Source organism: Leguminivora glycinivorella, chromosome 18, assembly GCF_023078275.1.
Source record: "Leguminivora glycinivorella isolate SPB_JAAS2020 chromosome 18, LegGlyc_1.1, whole genome shotgun sequence".
Classification (NCBI taxonomy): Eukaryota; Metazoa; Arthropoda; class Insecta; order Lepidoptera; family Tortricidae; genus Leguminivora; species Leguminivora glycinivorella.
The window spans coordinates 13,381,318-13,408,131 of NC_062988.1; the positions used below are offsets into that span (position 1 = coordinate 13,381,318).

At 37.1% G+C, this 26,814-nt stretch overlaps 1 protein-coding gene and 1 long non-coding RNA gene across 2 annotated transcripts in view; one reads left to right on the plus strand and one right to left on the minus strand.

Moving 5' to 3' along the window:
* The window catches only part of LOC125235978 (neuropeptides capa receptor), a 243,593-nt gene that overhangs the window by 185,745 nt on the left and 31,034 nt on the right, over positions 1-26,814 (minus strand). Inside the window, 1 exon segment of the mRNA XM_048142649.1 lies at positions 737-827. Within this exon segment, the coding sequence (XP_047998606.1) occupies positions 737-827 (91 nt within the window).
* On the plus strand, positions 15,526-17,928 carry LOC125235979. Its single transcript, XR_007178151.1, has 3 exons — positions 15,526-15,583; positions 16,048-16,143; positions 17,768-17,928. It is a non-coding gene; the product is annotated as an uncharacterized LOC125235979 (long non-coding RNA).

Consider the following 26,814-nt stretch of genomic DNA (forward strand, 5'->3'; position numbering starts at 1 on the left):
GTTTGACTGTACCCTAGGATTAAGTTGTCATAAAACGGCGGGAATGAGACTATCAAGGGTAGTTAGGTTAGGTTACAGTGTCTTTGCGTAAAACAAGAGATTCGGAGTGTGAAAATACTTGTGTGAGACACATCGTAAAGTGGTTTCATTTTAACGATGGCTATATTTTTTTGCGTGAAAAATCGATGCACAAAACACAGACGACCGGTCTGGCTCAGTCGGTAGTGACCCTGCCTGCTATGCCGCGGTCCTGGGTTCGAATCCCGGTAAGGGCATTTATTTGTGTGATGAGCACAATTTTACTATTTGTTCCTAAGTCATGGATGTTTTCTATGGATATACGTATGTATTTATCTATTTAAGTATGTATATCGTCGCTTAGCACCTTGTTAGGGCACCTTAGTTTGGGGCTAAGTTGATCTGTGTAAGGTGTCCCCAGTATTTCTTTTGTTTTTTTATTAGGACATTACGATTAAGTGCGGAGACGTGGGAGTTCTAATGCCCTAACGCAAAATCTTGGGATTAGTTTTCAAAGCGGACCCCAGGCTCCGATAAGCCGTAGCGAAAGCCGGGATAACGCAAGAAAGAGGACGACGATGAGCAACAATGTGGGCGACCAGTCTGGCCTAGCCGGTGCTGACCCGGCCTGCTAAGCCGTGGTCTTGGGTTCGACTCCCGGCAAGGGCATTTATTTGTGTGATCACACCTTTTACTTGAGAATGTCAAAAATACTTACGCTTCTGAAATGAGGGCCCGTAGCTTGCAGAACACGATTCCCAGGAAGTAGGGGTACTGATGCCAGCACACAAGTAGGTCGTTTGGGAGACCTAGGACAAACAAAATTATTTCATTAAAATTATATCTCAGTAGGTAACAAATCGACGGGTATGTATGTACCCACTACCCAAGTCTCACAGAATCTACGAGGAAATAGCTTTGCCATACAGTTGGTCCGACGCTACGCTCGCGAGACGCTAGATGTGGGGGGAGGGGGCTTATTGTTATTAACCCCCTACGCAAACACTTATAAGTTTGACGTGTAAGTGTGTGTGTGTGTCTATCTATGGCATCGCAGCTCCCGAACGAATGAACCAATTTCAAATTAGTTTTTTTTTGTTTGAAAGCTGAATTAGTCGGGAATGCTCTTAGCCATAGCCAGCCAATAGCCATGTTTGATTAATATCGTTTTTTTTTTCAAAATTTAAATTTTGTAGTTAGGTTATTACTAATTTAGATTGACATTTATTCTGAAGCAAACTAGATAACAAATATCATATTAAAAATTTACTCGATACCTACATTTAATCAATTTAGATATAAGAAACTTCGTGCAAAATATGTGGGCTTGAATTCGCCGATTCGTTCAAATTATAAGAAACAATGTACATAGTTTTAAGAATATTGCCATATTTACCCTTCACAGGGTGCCATGTGCTCATATTAAATAATATTACTGTAACATCCTGTACGTACCATGGTAAGCAAATAAATGATTTATGATTTAGTTACCACGATTATTTGCATGAAAGATGCAGGTACGAGATCAAGACAGACAGTCAAATATTGAATACTTTTCCATCTCCGCTCCCTTTGAAATGTTCAAAAATACTGCAATACAAAGAGAAGGCACCTGTCAACATGTTTGCGAGTTTCAGTTAATTCTATTATAACATTGTACTAAATAAATAAAATATATAAATAAATATTATAGGACATTCTTACACAGACTGACTGAGCCCCACGGTAAGCTCAAGAAGGCTTGTGTTGTGGGTACTCAGACAACGATATAATATGTAATACATATATATAAATACTTATATACATAGAAAACATCCATGACTCAGGAACAAATATCTGTGCTCATCACACAAATAAATGCCCTTACGGGGATTCGAACCCGGGACCGCGGCGTAGCAGGCAGTCACTGCCGACTGCGCCAGACCGGTCGTCAAATACCTACTAAGGTCGTCGGTACTAAGGCACAGCGGGGCAAATCTCGACTGGGGGACAAATGTAACTAATCCATTTTTTCCATTATTACACTATGATGTTGAGTTCTACATGTATCCACTGAACACGCCTACCATATAATATCGACGCTGGAAAGGCTAATTGACTAACAGACCATTTTTGGGCATATTGAGTTATATACATCATTGGAATCAGCGATTTTTTCTGCGTCTAACGAGCCGGGTTTCAAAACGATCTGAAGACTTTTTTGGCTTGTTAGCAATTTGGAAAAAGGCAATTTACTAGAAACATTTTCTCTAACAAGCCACTTTTTTGACAAATTATTGATATACTGGCTATATGTTAAAGCCAAAAACACTTGTTGGGATGTTAGTCAATTACGTTTAGTGTAATTTTATATGTTTTAGTTTATAAGTCATTTTACCGGAATCAAAAAATGTTATGATTATACGTTAACCATTTTTCTAGAACCGCGGTAGTAAAGAACTGCACGTTAGCCGTTTAACCAGAACCGCGGCAGTCAAAAACTGCACGTTAGTCGTTTATCCCAACCGGCGAAATAGTGGCTTAGGTGGTTTACCTAAACACTTTTCTAATTTTATATTTTTTTAATAAATAATTTGAATGTATGACACAATGCTGTTTTTTTAAGTGAAATTGTTGTATTATGTTTCAAAAGTGCATAAATACACTTACAATATCTTGCACAAATAAGTTTAACTTAATTAAAGATTCTTTCATGACAAATACAATAGTTTTCAGTATAACAGTTTCTAAAAACAGGTGTTAGTTTTTGGTGAAGTGCCTTTTAAGCTGTTATACCAGTGTTTCATAATGTTAGCTAGTGGCTGTTATGCATTTTCTTCGATTCTACTTTTGTTTGAAACGTCTTAAATTATTATATGTTCTTTTGGGTTGGGTTTTAAAGCTAATAGTTGCATAAGTTAAGTATCCATTCCCTAAGAAACTATGAATATGGTGGTTAGAACTTTATCCTAGCTATGAAAATATGACAATTGTCTAACGTGCACTTTATTTCGTAAATACGTACATATATCGGAATACAATCATTATCGATCAAATAAACAACACAAAGACCTCCAACTTCGTAGTACGTCGTTTTATTGTATAATAGATAAATAAAAAGTTATGATTTTTTTTCCAAAAAAAAAAGTTTATTTTGGCTCTCCTGTAAAGTTTGCAAAATGCACGTTAGTCAATTAGCCTTTCCAGCGTCGATATAACCGGTGGACACTCTATTTAATAATACAAACATTGTAAAACATGGAAAAAATGGACCAGTTACATTTGCTCCCCAGTCGAAATTTACCCCGCTGTACCTTACTTACATAAGTATTACCTATTTTGGAAAGATAATTTTATTGTCAAAGGCATACATACATACATACTATCACGCCTGTATCCCATGAAGGGGTAAGCAGAGCACATGAAACTACTCAAGTTTCAGTGCCACTCTTGGCAAAAAGGTTTTGAGTTTTGAAAGAAATCGAAAATGTGACATTGCAATTGTCAAAGGCAGTGTATGAAAAAGTGGAAGGATCATTTGGAAATGGAAGTTATGGTCAAGGTCATGGACTAGGCGAACTTTTCTTGACTAAATTGGAGAAATATTCAATTAAGTAACCGAAACTGACGTTATGAAAGTGACTGTAGCGAAAGTGATTTGTCAGGATCGTAGCAAATGGAAATTCGTGATCTCTGCCTACCCCTGTGGGTAACAGGCGAATGTATAAATGTTATCGTCAAAACATTTTCCAAAACCCAAGGCGGAAAGCGAAAACGTTCGAATTGAGAATCTTTATATCAGCAATTCCCGTTAAGTTTGTACATTTGGATTACGTCTCCGATTTGATAAAACTTGGTAGGCTGATAGAGTCCATGATGCTGAGCAAAATCCACTAGGTTTCCCAAAATGTCCTAGGTTGTTTGTATGAAACCTTCCTTTTTTGTTACCAGATTTCTATACATTATCGGTAACAAAAAAAGGAAAGTTTCATACAAACAACCTAGGTCATTTTGGGAAACCTAGTGGATCTTGCTCAGAATCATGGAGGCTAATGACCTACCAATTTTTATCAAAATCGGAGACGTGATCCAAATGTACAAACTTAACGGGAATTGCTGATATCCTCTATTCGCCCTATATCCTCTTAAACTTACACATAAATTCACGCCTGTATTCCCAAAAGAGGTAGGCAGAGCACATGAAACTGCTCCTAAAAGAAATCGATTGTGATATTGCAGTGACAAATTCCTAGCCCATGGCCTACTTCACAATTGACTTGACTTTTACCACACCCACGGGAGGAAAAGGGGTGGTGAAATTCTTAACCCGTCACGACACGGGTAATTAAACGTAGTACTTCAGATAAAGGGTGTCTGAAATTGACTTGGAAGTTCTCTTTGTTTAGAATAGGCTTTGTAAATGATTTGAGAGCCTTTGTTCAACCCTGGATCGCTGATTATAAATAATTAAAGCGGAGTAAGGATTAAAGTTTTAACAAGAAATGTAATCCAGTGTTTATCCTAGATTTACATAGATTGTAGAACAATAACTAGGTACAAAGACGTGTATAACTCCATATAGACAGATAAAGCCTAAGAAAAAAACGTACCTCAGTATTAACAGAAAAAGGTACGGTGGCCTAGATGGCATTACACCTTTGAAGTATGCTCAGCTAGATGGCGCTAATATTTATATTTAACATTTTAACACATATCAAGCTAAGAATATGGGCCAAATTGTCAAAACTGAGGTTCAAAAGTTTTAAGCTTGTGACGAGATGGCAAGTCTATGCACTGTGATTACACATTTTACTTTAACAGTAACTCTCTATAATACCTACTTACTCGATCCTCTTTGCTAGGTAGAAAACATCATTAGTGTAGCTGGAGCCAGTGGCGGCTGGTGAAAATTTCTGCTAGGCAACAGCAAAAAGAAACCTACTGTAACATTAGGTACTTTACTAGTAATCAATTTTAGGCAAGCCGGTGGGAATCGGCTTGTATGGACCAGCCGCTGCTGGTAGCTACAGCCGCAGTATAAGGACGAGCCAGTAGTGAATCGACCGCGATCGGTGTTTGGGTATCTCGCACGCGCGCCGCGCGCGACCTTGGCAGCGCCACGCAAGATACATTTTTGCTAGAAATAATTATTAAAATTAAAACGAAGAGGGAAATCAGCCCCGAACCTGATTTTTTCATCATGAAAGCAATAGCATTATTCGCTACGTGCACGACAGAGGTGCTGTATGGTGGCAAATTAGTTTCAACGGCCGCCGCTAGCATATTTAATGTTGGACTTGCTATATAGGCTACTTGCCTCCTAGTCAAATTAGCTTCTTTTTAAGAACTGTCTAAACGAATTTGAAGACTTGCTAATAATTATGGAATTCAATTCATATGAAATCGGGTTGAGAGACGTCACGGTCAATTCAGTTACTTTATATATTTCTACCTGACTTATGAAATAGAAATTGGATTTATAAATAACTTTTGTCAATGTTTTTCTTATAATTATCCGATGCTTTATTTCGTGCATGGTATAGGTAATATATTTTTCCCCTCACTAGCTCGGAAACACGTGTTTTGTCCTTTAATACCAGCGGGTAAAAACGCATTTTATCCACTAGTGGGTAAAGTAATTTGACCTTGAATAAAGTCAAATTAACTGCTTTAAAATTGATAAAAATAGTAAAGTGATGATTTACCACCTGTGGAACTACTGGAAGCAGTGATAAACGCATTTTTTGCATTGTAGTTTCCTCGCTATAGTGAGGGGAAAAGTTTTGTATTACACTCGGGTGCAAATGTATTTTACTTCTCGTGTGTTAAAAAACTCGCAAGTTCAGGATTCTATTCTCGAACCACTCGCTTCGCTCGTGGTTCAACTATAGAATCCTTTCACTTGCTCGTTTTTCAATTCCACACACGGCGTTAAAATACAACTTTGCCCCCTTGTATAACAAATAACTATTATTTTAAGTAGAGTCAAGTTTCTTATTTATGGCAACCAGGGCCACTCTGTCACGGAGGTTGCCTAGCATCTTCCACTTTTATCTTATTTATTTTTCATCACATTTGCTGTTTAAAGGTATCATTTCGTCTACGTGTAATGAAGCATAATGTACTATTTTATTCCCAAGGGAATAATGGATTTAGTTTTAAAAATTAATACAATCCGTACAATACTTCAGGCAAAGGATGTTTCAATCTGCTAAGGATTTTTATTGCACAACCAAAATTTTACTATTAAGCTATAAAATACATTATACGGTATGAAAAATGCATTTTATTTATGTTTTACAATTATTTCAGTGTGTTTTGCATTTATTTCGTAAAATTTAACTCAGATAAATTGTTATAATTTACAATCTGACAATATGCTCTCTACTCACGCTTGACCGCGGGCGTACGCGAGGCACCCACCGTTGCCTAGCAACGGAGAGTACAACAGATCAAAATATTGAAAGGAATGGAAAATGAGTACAATTTTAGTTTAATTATATGATTTATATGCTTTTTTGAACGTTGCATTTAATTTATATGCAGTATTTTCGTGTTTGTTTTCGTTCAAAAAGTGTTTGTTATCAAAAACAATGGATTTAATATGAATAATCTGATGTAGATCAAGATACATTACTGGTCGTAACGCCGCCGGTTGAAGGTTTTGCCTTATGACTGTTTCCTCTGTATTTTTCTCTCAAATGTGATGAAAAACATTGTGTGTAACTCGGGGAGTATGAATATTACTAACTCGAGTCTTTAAATCGCTCCGGCAAGCCGTCGCGATTTAACTTACTCTCGTTAGTAATATTCAACTTCCTCCCCTTGTTGCACAATGTACTATTATTCTTCTCGGTATTTTTTTCCTTGGAGCTATTGGAGCTATTGATGTTTATTTATTTATTAATAACACTTAAATAGAAATTCCATGCAATAAATATCATAAACTAGGCAATTAAAAAGAAAACTAAAACTGGGTAGTGTACCAAACTGGGTAGAAGGTTCCGCCGGCCTTTCCGGTATTGTATAAGTATTTATTAGTAGAAATATCGTTGTTGTTGTTCTGTTTTACCACAATGTTATGTATTTTTAACCCCCGACGCAAAAACGACGGGGTGTTATAAGTTTGACGTGTCTGTCTGTCTGTCTTTGTGTGTGTCTGTCTGTGGCATCGTAGCTCCCGAACGGATGAATCGATTGAAATTTAGTTTTTTTGTCTGGAAGCTGACTTAGTCGGGAGTGTTCTTAGCCATGTTTCATGAAAATCGTCCACTGTGTCCGGTCGGGGGTTTTTCAAAATATTAATTTTGTGGCTATTATACTTACGATGCGTGATGTCACTTAGTTTAATTTTCTTAATGCATTCTTATACGCTCTTATTTGTGCCAATATTTATTTTAATATAATCGTGCCAATTATTTAAAATACGAGCATACTTCCATTACTTATACCCTGATACCCTACAAATGTTTTGAAAGTAGCTTTAAAAGGAAACCCTTTCATTTTATACGATAACAAATAGACCCGGGCAGTGTGTCAAGCCAAGTTCAAATAAGGTATTTTTTTTTTGTTGGCGGTAGAGATGCGCAAAATGCTTCACTGATTTGAAAAGAGTGATGCATATATTTATTTGCTCACGGTGATATATATCACTCAATTCGCTCATTTCGCTAATTGAATCTGCCAGACTATTGAGCAAGATGGCGAAATAAGAGAAAGAAGAAATAATAGAATCTTCGAACCAATTCACACAGGCATTAAAAATGGCTTCTCACTCACGCTTTTTATGCAGACATGAATGAATTTTATATTTTTTAAATTAACAATTTAAATTTACATTCACAAAATATTCATCATTCTCCTTGCGTTATCCCGTCATTTGCACCGGCTGGAGTCTGGGGTTTGGTGCTGTGACAACTAATTCCAAGATTTGGCGTAGGCACTAGTTTTACGAAAGCGACTGCCATCTGACCTTCCAACCCGAAGAGTAACTAGGCCTTATTGGAATTAGTCGGGTTTCCTCACGATGTTTTCCTTCACCGAAAAGCAACTGGCAAATATCAAATGACATTTCGCACATAAGTTCCGAAAAACTCATTGGTACGAGCCGGGGTTCGAACCTGCGACCTCCGGATCGAAAATCGCACGCTCTTACGGCTAGGCCACCAGCGCTTCACGAAATATTGTATTCATTTTATTCTAATCCATACTATCCATACTAACTCTGTCTGTCTGTTACGCTTTCCCGCTTAAACCACGCAACCGATTTTGATGAAATTTGGAACAGACAATCTTTAGACCCTGAGACAGAACATAGGCTACTTTTTATTTCGAAAAAAAGGGACGAAGAGGTTGAAAAAGAGGTTGAAAGTTTGTATGGGATTTCTTAATTTTAAAAGATAAAACCATGAAACTTTATATTTTAGCACTTGATAAGAAATCATTGAACATCTTGATAACGGATAGGGATAGGGATAGGGATAGGGATAGGGATAGGGATAGGGATAGCGATAGCGATAGAGATAGAGATAGCGATAGCGATAGCGATATGGATACGGATACGGATAATATGGGTATCGTTAGAGGGATACGGATAATCGGTCGGCGGTTTCTTACAATCAATGTGCTCTAAGACGATCGTTGTTTGCTTGCTTGAAGATTACGTTTGCGATAAGTATAAGCAAAATGTAAAAAAAATTAAGGGATAATAGAAAAAAGTACTTTTTACCCACCGATCATAGTGTCGAAATACGGGCTAGGTGGGATGTTTATAAAGGTTTCCCCAGCGTATATAGAATTACCTACGCTGTGGTCGATGTGTAATATTTCTACAATCATTGCAAGCAAAAGTATTATGTGCAATCGAAATAATCGCAGATAAATATACCTACAGAGAAACCTAAGGATCCAAATGAAAATCTTAATGAATACTTTTATTACGCGGGCGAAGCCGCGGGTAAAAGCTAGTATTATATAATGCTCAATGCTCAATATGCGATACGAATACCGCCATATTGTCAAACCGAATCATTCCGAACATTTGCAACATTTCATGAGTGGGAAAGAGCGCGCAAGTAACTCTGAGATAGGTGAGTTACTGAACGAAATGAGCGAGTTGAATCCCAAGGAATTTATAAAGATATTTCCAAAACCTCACGTCCATTATTTATGTAAAAATTCCTACAGTACACTCAGATGGCCTATTTAAAGTAACCTTGAGCTTGTTTAAAAAAATCGTAATGTTAAAGAGTTATTTTGAGATTTGTTATTAATTCTGATTATCGTGCATCTGACTTTCATGGATTTTTGTGACATGAAAGTCAGAAATCATGCATGATAATCAGAACTATTCATATAGTAGTCATACACCGAATCGAAACCAAACGTGATTAGCCTTATCGATCTCAGGGAAATAATTTTATAAGTACAAATATTATATAGCTTTTGATCTCATTGTTTTGTTAGGTATTTGATTATTATAAACATAATTATGCTGTGTCTACATGTGTTAAGTATTTGAATTTTATATAAAGATATAGGTGCAATAATTGTTCAATTGTTTCTAATTAGGTAGGCTTGTTACCTAATTATTCCCACAAAAGCCCACTCGGATAAAGGAGATTTTAAATATAAAAAAACACCACGACATTCCTCACAACAATGATTGTATATTTTTAAATTAAACTTGTAACTAAAACCTCCGCTCACCTTACTTATTTACTTACTTACTTGACTAACCAACAGTATGGATAACCCCCCCTTTAAATATACCCCGTAAATTTGGCCTTGTGATCGTCTAGCGTGAATAAGTAGAACCCTTCGATGTGAACCGCGATAACCTAGATCCTTTAATGAGTATCAGCTGTATTTTTGACTAATTTTTAAAATTTTATTTATTTATATTTTAAAAAAAGAATAAAGGTTATTGTAGCATAATAATATAGTGTTATAGAAGAGTATTTTATCAAATTTAGGCCTAGAAAGTTATATGTGAGAAAATTAATGACATGATGAAGAAATTTTAGAATAAAAGTTAGTGAGTGAAACTTACATGAAATAAATATTAAAAGATATTTTGGTAATCATCCGCTACGCCTTATTAGTGGTCCCGGCTTGGGCAAGGGCTTGCGATACGGTATGGGACCCCTGACCTGATCAAACCACTTTATCAGGATCCTAAGCAAGTAAGCCTGAAGGGCTATCTATCTACAAACTAACCCCCTTTTTGTTTTGTTTCTTGTCCCTAGCTAAACCCCCGTTCCCCAATACTGCTAATAGACCATAACTTCTCGATCTTTCTAATGTTTTATCGAAACACCGAGCAGTTGCTAACTTTTATAAGAAATAAGTAAGTCAAACTTTTCTAAGCTTTAGACTTTCCATCAGTGGACGGCGCTCGCATGCCACTGGGCCCTATAACAAACCTATGCTTTTTATTCCAAAGAATAGTTTGTTTCCCTAACCAACTTGATAGAATTTACCTTGAAAAACCAGTTAGCAACACTAAGTGTCCCGCAGCCACACCGAAAAATCAGAAATTGCTACCACAATTATTAATTTCACTCAAATAAATTAAGTAATAAGAGTTTTTATAAATTACCAGTTTTACCACATATTTTAAGATAGTAAACACCACATTTAAAGTCCATCAAAACCATATAAATAGTAGTAGTTAAATTATTTCTCCACAATACACGTTGACCAATTATAATTTAAGACCAATCATAAAAGAACTCTACTTTCATAGAAATAGTGTGTGACTTTACCCTAGTCCTATCGTTTTCCCTACTCTAGCATATCTGAAACAAAGACCGTCACTTACCATAGATCTAATGTTCAAAATATGCACAAGTGTATCCCTACCATAAGCTGTACAGTTCAGCCAGCGAAGCTGAGATAGGCAACCTATAGGCTTGTGTTCTGATCCCCCCCTCTGCTCTTGCCCGCGGGCTAGGGTAGCAGAGAGTAGATCGCCCTATCCGTGTATATATCCAGTATTCTAGGACACACCAGTAGCAGCCACATGGGAGACCCAGCCGAGATCAAACTTTACTTAGATGTGGATCGATCACAACCAAAATCCCCAGCGACCAACGCCAGCATGGACCAGAGCACCGAGTAAATAAATATATATAAATATAGGACCCCAGCCTCAAATACTGCCGACTTCAGTGAGCAAGGATTACTCCTAATGTCTTTCGTCAATCGTGAAAGTCCTCACTTCCATCTAACAGTTGGACTCTTTGAGACCGGTGAGAAAATACGCTTTTGTAAGTAAATAAAAGCGCCCAAGCCCTCCACTTGGAACAAAAGACCCCTAAACGCCTTATGTTTAACAGCCGCAAGGTATAAAGCGCTTAGCCGGACAACAGTCTGTCACAAACAATGATCTGGCTTATAACTTTCACAAAATAACCCCATAGAAAATTACTAAATTCAATTTTACTGACCAACTAAACAAACGAGTGAAGTTTCCTTTACATGCTATAATCTAAGCTTAGTTTTGCAAGAATTACTCCCTACAAAACCAAACACAGACTTATCTCCAAGCACCAGCCATACATCGACCCAGTCTTTGTATTGCTTGACGGCACTCATGAAACAAAGCACAGAAAACTTCACTATACACAACAATTTAAATATTACACTACACTATAAATAGAACACTAAATTAACCCCACAACTGACAGTAAAGCAATTCCACCACAGGTCCAAATTCAACTGTACGACGATATTGTCCCCGCACAATCAAACAAAGACACAATTTCAAAGTTTACAATCACTTAGAATAATTTCCAAGTAAAAACAAACAGAGAAATAATAGCAGAACAACTTCACTCACCAGTATAACACACGAAAGCCAGAGACACTGTTAGTCTTGTAGATATTTTAAGAATGACGCGCGTCGGCTCGCTCCGACCCTTTTATAGATTCTCTATAAGAGACATAATTGGGACACACCTGGGATATAACTGGGACAAACCTGGGATATAACTGGGACATACCTGGGATATAACTGGGACAAACCTGGGACTTGGGATATAACTGGGACATACTTGGGATATAACTGGGACAAACCTGGGATATAACTGGGACATACCTGGGATATAACTGGCACAAACCTGGGATATAACTGGGACATACCTGGGATATAACTGGGACAAACCTGGGACTTGGGATATAACTGGGACATACCTGGGACTTGGGATACGATAAGAAAAAGATCATAACTACTTTGTTTACTAAGCCGTACGCCCTACGTAATAAAGTTCACGATCATCACGCGGATGTTTGCCTATTAACACGTGCAGATTGCAGCTGTTTTAGAGAGAGACAGAGCTATTGGTATTGATACCTATGTAGTCCAATAGTGAAGTGTTCCGTAAATATTATTTTGTGAAAGATTGTTTAAATCAATTTAGTAAGTAATTTCGCAATGAAAGATCACACCTATTCCTAATTGTTACACTGAATGATGTATTCAGGAAGTATAATAATCAATATCAGTGATTATTACCTCTTTGACTTGTAATTAGAACCAAGACGCAATATCGGAACGTCATTCGTTTGTCAGATCAGATTGTCAATGTCAACAATCCATCCATGTGAATATAGTTTGTAAATAAGCTTTTTCCAATAAGTTGTGCATTAAATAATAGTGAATTTTATGAGTGATGACGTAACTAAACATGTGATAAAGCTTCGCAGATATTATTTGTTAAAATATTCAATGAAATCCCGAAGGAAATATGCACCAAAAAATTGGTCAAGGAAAAGTTGATTCGCCGTAAGTTTTATATGTAATAACGAGTCCATTTCCTCGTCATAGACGCTTGTTCTGTTACAACTCGCCCCCAGATTGGATTTCTTTTATAAAATACAAAGTGGTTTGTAAAAAAATCCAATCTCACTTAGCAAAAGAAGCAATAAAATTGAATAAAAGAATAAAAGAAAAATATCTCTAGATCAGTCGGAAATATCCCCCCATTTCTAATCGTGTGGTGTGTATTCCAATACTATGCAACTGCTAGCGACTCAGTTTTGAAATCAGCTCATCAGAATCTCGACAATGAACCATGATAACTCTTTTCCCAGAGTCCACGCACCGCCAGGGATATCAGGTTGTGAATCTGATAGGTCCTATTAACCCGTTCTTGCTAGCTCGTTCCCCGGTCGCGGCGAATATTCATTCCATCCACACTGTTGGACCGGAATAATTACCGTAATAATTTCAACGAGTTCACAATAACTTCCCACGCAATTACGAAGAAACCTTTAGAGCTCTCATTATAAGTCCAGAGCCTTCAATCTCCATTGTCGGAACTCAAACCAATTTCTCTACCTAATCACTCCCAGCCACATGTCTTGGCGCATGTCTCATACTTGAATAAAATATACTGACTTAAGATTTGTTTGGGTGTTTTTTTTTTTATAAAACAAACCTTAAATGACATAAGCATGTACCTCAACTCGGTACCATATCTTTATTTGATCAAATGAAGAAATTATTTGATGATACTAAACTTCACATCTTTGAACATATAAGAAGGAAACAAATATTGAAAAGAGCCTCGTTCTCACTAGACGATATCGGCCCTTAAATATGTCGATTGTCAAATACATCCCATTCAAGACGAGGTGTGTGGTTTTCGTATGGGTCTTATTACCTTGTGTAGTAGTAATCATAAAAAACTACCCTTGAAATGGGTCGAATCCATTGGATTTTAACCTAACCAATAAGAATTTTATGACTAATGTGTTCCCAAAATTCCCCCCCTTGTTTGTTCCCCACAAATTCCGACCAAACTAGTTTTGACCACTTTCCAGCGCTGTCTGTCTGTATCAATCCACTCATTCCATAAATTAAAACATTCGAGACACACTTTCATATCTTACATCCGTCATATCCAGCCATTCAATCTATCAAAACATTCATACATCTATAAGCATTCATCTCCTCTAACTTATACACATACACTCGTTCATTCCTCCTCAATTACGCTTTCACTCGATTGTTTACAGAAAGCCAACGCTTTTAAAAGTAATCAAAATAAATAATAAAAACAGAAATAAAATTACATAATAACTTCCAGTTTAGTTATTCCATTTTACCCCACTCTACTCTGGACTCGAAGACAAAGAAAATTTTATTTTATTTATAAGAGGTCCTACATTCATCAATATTTAATTTTTTTAAATTAATTACTAACCGCAAGCCGTTGGACAACATGTTACACCTTAATCATAATTTATCTGCTACCAAATTGTATGACGATCAAGAATAACAACTTAAGAACAATGGCAGTTTGAGTATTGTCGCCAATAGAACACCTTTTGGCGGAGAAAAGCGTATATATATGTATCTGTGGCTAAATTATTTTCTCTATTCTATGTCATGTTTACCGCTAAACCGCTTCGCTTAAAATGACAGATCTATTTATGTATGGACCATTTTAGCGCTATACTGCCTACAACATGAATCTGTAATAACTTAAAACAAATGTTTTCCATTTAATATTTCAAATGTGGTCCGAAGAATAAACTTTCAGATCAATGTAAAATATGTTTGTGTCACTAAGTGAGTTTTAATTTTTATAACCTATAAATTCGTTAGGAAATCAGGCGAAAACGCGTTATTTTAATTCATTGCAATAAGTGTTAGGTGTACAGTTGACTTAGTGAAATCTAGCCTAGTGCAATGGACGTAAAAAATAAACTGGATACTTAACTTTACGGCAAAGGTAAGTTTTTGTTTTTACTCTTCAATCTGTCATGAAACACGAAACTCCTGAACACACCTCGTTTAAAGAGTAAACATCAAAAATATATCTTCGATTAACTTACTTGACCTAGGCTACCTAACTGTACTTGGAATTTATAAAATTTTTGCGGTTCCAAACAATGAAATGACTTAATTATTTTTCTGAGGCACTAGCTTATTGATTATGGAAAGTAATATTTGTAGGCCTTCAAATAAATGTTATGGCATTTAAAAATGAGCATTGAGTCTTGTACAAACTGTATTTTTCAAAGATAAAGATTGATGTTGGATTGGACACTTAAATAAAATTATGTAGACTGAGAATCTAGACTTAATATAGATTTTATTTCTGCTACATTGAGTTTAAATAGTGTATGTATCAATTTTCAGTATATGAAATGGGTAACCATCCTCGAAGAACATCAACCAGCTGTCGGCAATGTGCAGGTGGACTGAGGAATTTTCCGGTGTGTCCTTTATGGACTGCTCTCTGTCTTAGTACTATCTCCAAGTAAGTACAAAAATCATTACCACTAAGAAGCTACTTTTAGACTTAACTAACCCTACTTAGTAAGTAAAACGACTCGGCAGGAAAACTGCATTACTTGGAAAAAATGGATATGGTAGCTTTTTTTTCTAACTGTGAATGAACTAGATAAATATAAACAATCTTAATGGTACGTATTTATAAATAAGATTCCTTAAACATACATACACCCTTTTTTAACTAATCTTTCAATATGTACAATTTCAGGTTTTACCCGAGAGGCCACGCTTCAGGTTGGACCGTCTTCCATATATCTACTGACTTCATATAAATGAAAGGTACTTATGTTTTATTATAATAACACGTTCTAATTATTAAATTTAAAAGTGAACAGCTCATGGCATCATTATCTAGAAAATTGAAGTGAAGCGTAAAGCAAAATGGCGAGGCATGAGCGACCGGATAAAAATCAAACTTAACTGACTCATCATCATTTTATTGGCTAAGCAAACTTATTACTAATTTATGTCCTAGCTCATGTAGATATGAACTGCTAAGCAGGGGTTCTCAAACTTTTTAATATATTTTTTTTTTCTTTTGTAATTTTTGTTGTATGCATTGTTTTTTCTGACACAATATTTCTCACGGGCGTGCCTTAGTTCCAAAATTAAGCGACGCGCCCCCGTGAATAGATAAACGAAATAATATTGAACCCTATTCAGCAGATCCCAACTCTAAAACTAAACCCTTTTTCTTACGCTATCTACATGAACATTTCTAATGTCTGACTATTTCCTTTCAGTGTACTAAAGGCTCACTGATCTACACTACCAGCTCATGCTCAACGTTACTGAACAACAAAGTAATCCGACAATCAGACTGGACCCGGTCATGTTAGGTAAGTTTACATACTTAATGCGTACCACATACTACATACTTTTTCTGAACCTCAGTAAAATATGGTTTTATAATGATAATAGTGCTTATTATCTATGCCTACTTAACAGGAATATTACAAATTTCAATCAATTTTCATGAAATTCATTAAGCAATTGTGACAATGATCAAGCAGTGGTGGAGTTAAGGTATGGCAAGGTACGACCTCCCAGATGCTGGTAATTTCGTAGGAAATCTGGTGACGATTGTGTAGCTATTTAACTTAACTAATAAAATATGTATGTTGGCATATGCCTGATCCGTGAAATATTGCGACAGTGTAAGGTTCCGTATAAAAGCTGTGTACACAATCTAAGTGAGATAACATGTCATGTGTACCAGTTGAAAATATTGTTCATACATACATACTTGTTTGTACTATAGCAAAAATATATACTTATAGAAAGTTGAAATTCGCACTGTGCATTTAATTTATTGAAATAATTGGCAGACATAGGCTACGGTGACCTCTCACCATCAAGAGGGACGTATGCTTGTCTACTACGGATGTAATATGAAAATATATGATGACTTATAAGCTAATGAACTAAATTAGTCCTAACATGATTAATACGTATAACCTAACAGACAGACATTTGTTCTCATAGTGAAAATATTCAGTATAAAGACTTTGTCAATTTATTGTATGATGTATGAAATCCTGTGAGACAATACGTAGATTATAGCGTGACAACTAAAATGCAAACAAACCATCCATCGAAGGATGTACTTGTCATAGTATCACATGCGTGTAGCTATTCAGCATTCATAGAAAAATGGCGGGACGCCCCATATAATATTGTACTTCAGCGCGACAATGAATAATCGCGCCCCCATAACAATTAGACTAAAGCCTATCTTCTTGTATTACTAGGTCTTAAATCTAGGGCTTAGGTATCCTGGATTATTTTAGGAAAATAATCTTACATCTAGACTATGTTAGCGACCTACTTACTGTTCTAACTAGTAGTTATCCTGCCTATAAATGAAATTCTGTATAACAGACGCCTTCTAGGAACATACATAACATCAGAGAGTTCATAGACTATATCAGACAGCATCGAAGCTGCCAGACGCTGCGATGTGAAGCGCAAATGAGATGTAAAGCTTTCAAAATAGCCCTGGAGATGGCAGAACCTGCTATGAAAATGTACTAGGCCGATAGAGCACAATTTGTTTTAACATGAAATTCTATTGCTATTATACATAGTTCACACACTTATGTTTCCAATTTCGGTCACGAGGTGGCAAACTCTTCTAAAGTGCTACAGCTCCGCGCCTCCGGCCTTTTATTTTAGGTACATGGGTATTTTTTCTATAAGTACCTAGTATTTTACGTACTAGCCCTGCCTATCCCACAGCTAGAAAAACATACATTAAGGCACAGAATAAATAATAGTACTTCGCATAGGCGCAAAGGAACGTCAAGATGTGCCAATGCCACCAATTGCTACGTAGCAATGCAAATCAAATGGCCTAATCGGGACGATGTTTAGTTCAACCACTACGATTATGAGCTAACTTCCTAGAAATCGATTTTGTCTTAGTTACTACGCTACTTTAATTTTATTATTTTATTTTTTCAGAATCCAGAGGTAGGAAATGAACATACAATCGACTCCGCATCGATGCATGACCTCTCCCGGAACGCGTCAAGAATTAACAATGGAAGAAAATACTACAGACGTGTTTACTAACAATAAAGTTATTTTTGTTTTTATGAAATAGCGATTGAATAAAAATATTAGGTATATGAGTTTTATTTAGAGATGAAATAAGTCAGAAATACAGCACACCCACTCATCTTCACAACAACAAATGTAGCCTGGTAAGGCTAATTCCTATTATTTATTTATAAACCTTGGTATCCAAGATGTGTTCTACAGAGCACATCTTAGATCCCTTGGGCACGGAACCAAATGTAACTAAAACCTCCGCTCACCTTACTTATTTACTTACTTACTTGACTAACCAACAGTATGGATAACCCCCCCTTTAAATATACCCCGTAAATTTGGCCTTGTGATCGTCTAGCGTGAATAAGTAGAACCCTTCGATGTGAACCGCGATAACCTAGATCCTTTAATGAGTATCAGCTGTATTTTTGACTAATTTTTAAAATTTTATTTATTTATATTTTAAAAAAAGAATAAAGGTTATTGTAGCATAATAATATAGTGTTATAGAAGAGTATTTTATCAAATTTAGGCCTAGAAAGTTATATGTGAGAAAATTAATGACATGATGAAGAAATTTTAGAATAAAAGTTAGTGAGTGAAACTTACATGAAATAAATATTAAAAGATATTTTGGTAATCATCCGCTACGCCTTATTAGTGGTCCCGGCTTGGGCAAGGGCTTGCGATACGGTATGGGACCCCTGACCTGATCAAACCACTTTATCAGGATCCTAAGCAAGTAAGCCTGAAGGGCTATCTATCTACAAACTAACCCCCTTTTTGTTTTGTTTCTTGTCCCTAGCTAAACCCCCCGTTCCCCAATACTGCTAATAGACCATAACTTCTCGATCTTTCTAATGTTTTATCGAAACACCGAGCAGTTGCTAACTTTTATAAGAAATAAGTAAGTCAAACTTTTCTAAGCTTTAGACTTTCCATCAGTGGACGGCGCTCGCATGCCACTGGGCCCTATAACAAACCTATGCTTTTTATTCCAAAGAATAGTTTGTTTCCCTAACCAACTTGATAGAATTTACCTTGAAAAACCAGTTAGCAACACTAAGTGTCCCGCAGCCACACCGAAAAATCAGAAATTGCTACCACAATTATTAATTTCACTCAAATAAATTAAGTAATAAGAGTTTTTATAAATTACCAGTTTTACCACATATTTTAAGATAGTAAACACCACATTTAAAGTCCATCAAAACCATATAAATAGTAGTAGTTAAATTATTTCTCCACAATACACGTTGACCAATTATAATTTAAGACCAATCATAAAAGAACTCTACTTTCATAGAAATAGTGTGTGACTTTACCCTAGTCCTATCGTTTTCCCTACTCTAGCATATCTGAAACAAAGACCGTCACTTACCATAGATCTAATGTTCAAAATATGCACAAGTGTATCCCTACCATAAGCTGTACAGTTCAGCCAGCGAAGCTGAGATAGGCAACCTATAGGCTTGTGTTCTGATCCCCCCCTCTGCTCTTGCCCGCGGGCTAGGGTAGCAGAGAGTAGATCGCCCTATCCGTGTATATATCCAGTATTCTAGGACACACCAGTAGCAGCCACATGGGAGACCCAGCCGAGATCAAACTTTACTTAGATGTGGATCGATCACAACCAAAATCCCCAGCGACCAACGCCAGCATGGACCAGAGCACCGAGTAAATAAATATATATAAATATAGGACCCCAGCCTCAAATACTGCCGACTTCAGTGAGCAAGGATTACTCCTAATGTCTTTCGTCAATCGTGAAAGTCCTCACTTCCATCTAACAGTTGGACTCTTTGAGACCGGTGAGAAAATACGCTTTTGTAAGTAAATAAAAGCGCCCAAGCCCTCCACTTGGAACAAAAGACCCCTAAACGCCTTATGTTTAACAGCCGCAAGGTATAAAGCGCTTAGCCGGACAACAGTCTGTCACAAACAATGATCTGGCTTATAACTTTCACAAAATAACCCCATAGAAAATTACTAAATTCAATTTTACTGACCAACTAAACAAACGAGTGAAGTTTCCTTTACATGCTATAATCTAAGCTTAGTTTTGCAAGAATTACTCCCTACAAAACCAAACACAGACTTATCTCCAAGCACCAGCCATACATCGACCCAGTCTTTGTATTGCTTGACGGCACTCATGAAACAAAGCACAGAAAACTTCACTATACACAACAATTTAAATATTACACTACACTATAAATAGAACACTAAATTAACCCCACAACTGACAGTAAAGCAATTCCACCACAGGTCCAAATTCAACTGTACGACGATATTGTCCCCGCACAATCAAACAAAGACACAATTTCAAAGTTTACAATCACTTAGAATAATTTCCAAGTAAAAACAAACAGAGAAATAATAGCAGAACAACTTCACTCACCAGTATAACACACGAAAGCCAGAGACACTGTTAGTCTTGTAGATATTTTAAGAATGACGCGCGTCGGCTCGCTCCGACCCTTTTATAGATTCTCTATAAGAGACATAATTGGGACACACCTGGGATATAACTGGGACAAACCTGGGATATAACTGGGACATACCTGGGATATAACTGGGACAAACCTGGGACTTGGGATATAACTGGGACATACTTGGGATATAACTGGGACAAACCTGGGATATAACTGGGACATACCTGGGATATAACTGGCACAAACCTGGGATATAACTGGGACATACCTGGGATATAACTGGGACAAACCTGGGACTTGGGATATAACTGGGACATACCTGGGACTTGGGATACGATAAGAAAAAGATCATAACTACTTTGTTTACTAAGCCGTACGCCCTACGTAATAAAGTTCACGATCATCACGCGGATGTTTGCCTATTAACACGTGCAGATTGCAGCTGTTTTAGAGAGAGACAGAGCTATTGGTATTGATACCTATGTAGTCCAATAGTGAAGTGTTCCGTAAATATTATTTTGTGAAAGATTGTTTAAATCAATTTAGTAAGTAATTTCGCAATGAAAGATCACACCTATTCCTAATTGTTACACTGAATGATGTATTCAGGAAGTATAATAATCAATATCAGTGATTATTACCTCTTTGACTTGTAATTAGAACCAAGACGCAATATCGGAACGTCATTCGTTTGTCAGATCAGATTGTCAATGTCAACAATCCATCCATGTGAATATAGTTTGTAAATAAGCTTTTTCCAATAAGTTGTGCATTAAATAATAGTGAATTTTATGAGTGATGACGTAACTAAACATGTGATAAAGCTTCGCAGATATTATTTGTTCCCTACTGAGTTGAAGAGTGAGCGAGTTCAGTCAAAAGAAATACTTTATTTGGCAGAATATTGTTTTAAATAACATTACTTTGGTCGACTTTGATTTAGCATAATTTTATGAACCATAATAATTGTATAACATACTATTACAAGAGCAGAACTATTAGTTACGACGACGAGCGAAGCGAGGAAGAGTGTTAGGTATCTTGCATCCCTAACACATCCGACTAGCTATGAAAAAGCAAATTGCAAGTTTATGCCGCCTAAATAGTATGCACAAATATTATCTGCGAAAGTACTATTCGCCTAGAAGACTATTATGCTCATCAACATTATGACAACATACGATTCGGTGTTATAAAAATCTGCAAAATGATTTATGCCAAATCGAATTCTGCGTAAGGTGTTTCTGCCAAACGTGACTTCTGCAATATATGCGAAAAAAGTGTCTGCAAGAGTGGTAGTGATCGTACCTAGTTCTTTTGAATCACTCACTCGCGAACGACACATCTTTATTCTGTAGTTGGCGGCGTGCACAGGTCTCGTGAGCAAGGGCCCAGCGAAGGATCGGGCGAGCCTTGCTCATGTGCATATCTGCCGCCGTCTGTTTTCTCTTAGTCGCCTTATACAACTCTCACGGGATGAGATGGGGTGGTGATATTATTTCCTGATGCCGGCACCATGCGGCAACGTTCAAATATGTAGAGTCTGGCTAATGAAAGTTGAACCCAGTATTTTTTTTAAACAGCAACCCTGGATGTCATATCATCGATTGTCATCTGTCAGTGTGACTGTCACTTTAACGAATTTCGGTAAAAGTTAACAGCGAAATCTATAAATAATAATTAACACCATAAAAATTAGTAAAGTAAGTGCTGTAAATAAATTAGAAATAATAAAAAAGAAACCATGTTATCAATGTGTTGCCAGCTCCAATTTTTTTGAAATTGTCACGTTTTTCGGGATCAACTTTCATTAGCCAGACTCTACATGACTACTATTTTTCGAACCGTCGAAACGATGTGACTATGAAACTTATATAAAATAGGGTGCAATGATCTCACGGCAGTGACTGTCGAGTCAATTACTCTTTTGACTTTTGTACTATTTATAAAATAGAAATAAAATCTAAAACTAACTGCTTACATTTTCCTTGGCTTTCATTTCCTTTTCTGGTGCTGATTCCATGCTTGGTGTGAAATAATTCATTTTAAATGCAGACAAATACCTATTAGAGAAAGAGAACTAGCGACACGTGTTACACGATCTATTTGCAGCCACTTTTGACCCCTCATAACTTTAACAATTAGAATCGTGAGGCGCCTGGGCACGCGTAACCTAAAATGTTGATAAACGTATTAAATTTCTATTATTAAGGATCCTACGCGAGGGTCATTAGAACCCTACACTTCATCGGTGATTATATTTCATACTTGCGTCATTACTGACTCGTCTAACATCAAAACCCAAGCCCACTTATAGATGACCAATTAATTATTATCTTTTTGTGAATTTGTGATATACTTAAGTTAAAATAACATGTAATTTCCATTAACAAATAAATAAAATTTAATCTAATCGTATCTATCCCGTGGAGCGTCCTATAAACACCATGTGTCCATAACTTATGTTGGCGGGTAGCGCCCTATAGACATACCGTGTCTATAAGAGTAGTGTTGCTATTGGTGGGCTTCTTTGACAGATTCGGTTGTGTTATCACTCCCGATTGGATTAAAAATCAGTGTGAGACAGTTCTACCAACATAAAAACGCTGATATTGTTCATTTTACTCGAATCCAAGGCACCAAAAATAGTCAATTTCCGAAACGTGACCTTGCAATGGCGGCATGGCGACGCGTTGAGCGCGCAAAAACACTGCATAAATAAATAGTTCTTGTGTAGTGCATAGTGCGTGTTGGTGAAAACCAATGGTATCTATCGACGCGGAATTTTATAGCGATCAAAATACAAATGTGAACAAGTTGTGTAAAAAGGCAAAGTGTTTTAATGAGTGACACAAACAAATGAAAAAATAATACAAACAAATGAAACTCGAAAAGGAATGTTTGTTTTTGGATTGCTAATTACAGGTCAGTTACCTTTCTCTAATTGTAATTTATAGCATATTTATGCAGCTTTCTAACGATGTAAACGATGTGTAACATATGTTATATAATTATAAAACTTAAGTACAATTACAAATTAAGTATCAAAAGGTAACCTCAAGTTTTTCTACTCAAATTCGCTGGGCACTTACGGCCATTTTGAATTTTGGCGGGAGGTCGCTCCACGGGCTATTGATTGGAATGGAAATGAGGCATCCAGTTGGCTACATTATAAAACAACGCACTAGACTTTTATAAAAATACATAGATAAGTTAACATACTGCATCATGTCTGTATAACATACCATAACACAACATGTTTTTCCGAATTAAGAATAAGTTATGGAGAGCCACGGAAGAGACCTATGCCCAGTGGGACACTCCAAAAGGCTAAAAAAAAAGAAAAATCTACCTACTTTGTTACGAATCGGGCGACAGGGGATCGATTTTTGAATTTCGAACGCACGAATTCGCCGTTCGAATGTCTGTGGAAAACGACGGAATACTATTTTTGAAAAAGGACTGCCAGTAATTTTAAAACTAACTAGTGGTAATGTCCACTCGTACCGTAGCTTCAGGTAAAGAGTCTAACGACTCTAACGACGTGTCGAATGTAGGTACCTAACGGAAATAAGAAAACACGGTATAAAGTAACAGCAAGCCAAGTCAAATTCTGCACTCTAATTAGATTCAACTGACTGACACGTGACTTTGAAATTAACACTTTAAGCGAAGTTGACAATAGCGCAAATTATCAAACTTGGCTTTCATTTCACATTAATGTATTTGATGGGATTATTCGTTACCTCAGGTACACGATTTTCACGAGAGATTATCATCCCTACGTCCGCCCAGTTCTTTGTTGTCAATCACACACACTTTTGTACAAAGGTTTTGGATATAGGTAAAGGATTTCAGGGTGCGTAGCCGAATGGCACAAACGCTCACGAAACGAAACGCTCGTAGATATCTATCTCTATCGCTCTTGCATATTGGCGTGACAGAGCCAGACTACCTTTCGCGGCGTTTCGTTTTCGTTTCGCGTCGGAGAAATGCCATTCGGCTACGGCACCTGTAGGCCTAGCACATGATGGCCGCGAGAGTATGTCGCCGCGAGATAGACTACCCGTCCTTATGTCATTAATACAGTTAGAAGAAGACGTGTCATCTATCTCGCGGCGACATACTCTCGCTGACATCATGTGCTAGGCCTACTGGACAGATAAGTTACTCGTATCGTACCGGAGACATAATGTCAAGGATTTAATGGTGATTGACGGGAGATATTAATGACATTGTCCTATTTCATCTACAGTGTGTACCTGTCACTGCAATGTCACAGTTTCGTTTTCTTTCAACCCCTTATTTGCCAAGAGTGGCACTGAAGCTTTAGTAGTTTCATGTGTTCTGCCTACCCCTTTATGGGATACAGGCGTGATTGTATGTATGTATGTATGTATGTGTTTACCTCTTGGAAGCGCTGGTGGCCTAGCGGTAAGAGCGTGTGACTTTCCATCTGGAGGTTGCGGGTTCGAACCCGTCTCGTACCAATGAGTTTTTCTGAACATATGTGCGAAATGTCATTTGATATTTGCCAGTCGCTTTTCGGTGAAGGAAAACATCGTGAGGAAACTGGACTAATCGCAATAAGGCCTAGTTACCCTTCGGGTTGGAAGGTTAGCAGTCACTTTCGTAAAAACTAGTGCCTATGCCAAATCTTGGAATTAGTTGTCAAAAGCGGACCCCAGGCTCCCATGAGCCGTGACAAATGCCGGGATAATGCAAGGAGATGAGTATTTACCTCTTGGATAATCATAAAACTGACCTTAGCAGACTTTCAATCAATCAATCAATCAATCAACTTAATAGTCGAGAGCGTTTGTATGGAGAATTGACCCCTACCGTATCGTCCTAACTTTTATTATTTGCTTTTTTCTGCGTCGCACCGTTGCTCAGAGTGGACGTGTATTCGTTAAAGTTTGTAAATATTTAAATTTAATTTTATTTGTGTTTCTCGATGCAGTTGTGGAATTCTCATTTCTCGGTACCTCCTTGTCTTGCTTGGGTCAAGTGGAACTTGGCTCGTTGGCCATATTGTCAAGTGTCGGAACTCCCGCTCTAAAGTGCGAAGTGAATCGAGTGCTGTGATAAATAATTATATTATTTCAACTTTTTGTGTCTTGGCGAGGATTTGATCTCCCGACCTCCGGCGTCCGAGTCGCGCGCTTTGCCGCTGCGCCACGAAAGCTTGAGCGAGCGAGCGCGAAATTGCGATACCAGTTCAACGTCGTTATCGGTTCTCTGCAATATTGGACTTTAGCTGTAAGTGAATAGAAGTCATATTTGTAAAATGAATGTAAACGGGATTCCTGATACCCTTTCTTTAGATCAGTGGTTTTCAAACTTTATGGTGTCACGGCCCTTTATGACTCCTTAACTTTTTCGCGACCCCCATAGCTCTTTCTTTGCCAAATATTAGCTATATCAAGTATAACAAAACTGGATTTGCAGATTTATTTTCTGATTATGTTTGGCTATTGAAAGTAGCAAACGAGTATCTTGCCGCGATATCTTTGACGAAAAAATAATTACAGCAGATAAAGTTAACGGGTTTCTAGCAAAAATATAGTTGTGGACAACATTTTTACACAATATGAACGTGAACGTAGAAATCCATATTTCTGTTATGCCACCATGAGAGCTTGCAAAGTTAAAAAAAAACAATTCTCAAGATATTTCTCAAAAACTTGGATTTTGAATCCTTTTTTGAATAAGTCGCGTACGCCTCGGTGAAAGAAGCAAATTTTGGAACTAGCATCTGATAGATTGCTAATAAATTGGAGTTGGTATCCATTTCAATTGGTGCGTTCTGGGTTTTCAAATAATGGCTTGATCCCATTTGCTACTTCATATTTATGTGAGCTGACATTTTCAACAATGGTAGATATAAAAAAAGGAATAAGAATTTGACTTTTCAAGAATTTGACCTCATTGAGTTAGAAAAAAATCAGCCTGTCATAAGTTTCTCTTAAACCTAAACTTCGTGGCCCCCCAGGATAAGTGCCGCGACCCCCCTGGGGGTCGCGACCCACACTTTGAAAAACACTGCTTTAGATAACCGGGTTGGGAGTAGTGGCAAAGAAGTCGCTGATTTATTTAATACTTACTTTCAATCAGTTTTCGTGGAAAATGTTACTTCTCAGCCACTTTTCCAATCTGCTCAGATCGTCCCAAGTACTTCCTTTTCGGATTGTCTCATAAGTAACGTTACCATCACCACTTCTCTAATTGAAAGCTACCTTAAGGGGTTAGTGACCTCAAAAGGATGTGGACCAGATGGCATTCATCCACTATTTTTAAAGAACTGTCGGACAAGGTTAGCTTTTCCATTATGTCTCCTTTTTAATTTGTCTTTAAGAACCGGGACATTACCATGTTGTTGGAAGAGATCGATCGTAGTCCCAATTTATAAAAGTGGGAATAAACATGATATAAAAAACTACCGCGGTATCTCTAAGTTGTCGATTATTCCTAAACTTTTCGAGAACATTATTTACGATTCACTTTATTACGCAGTCCGAC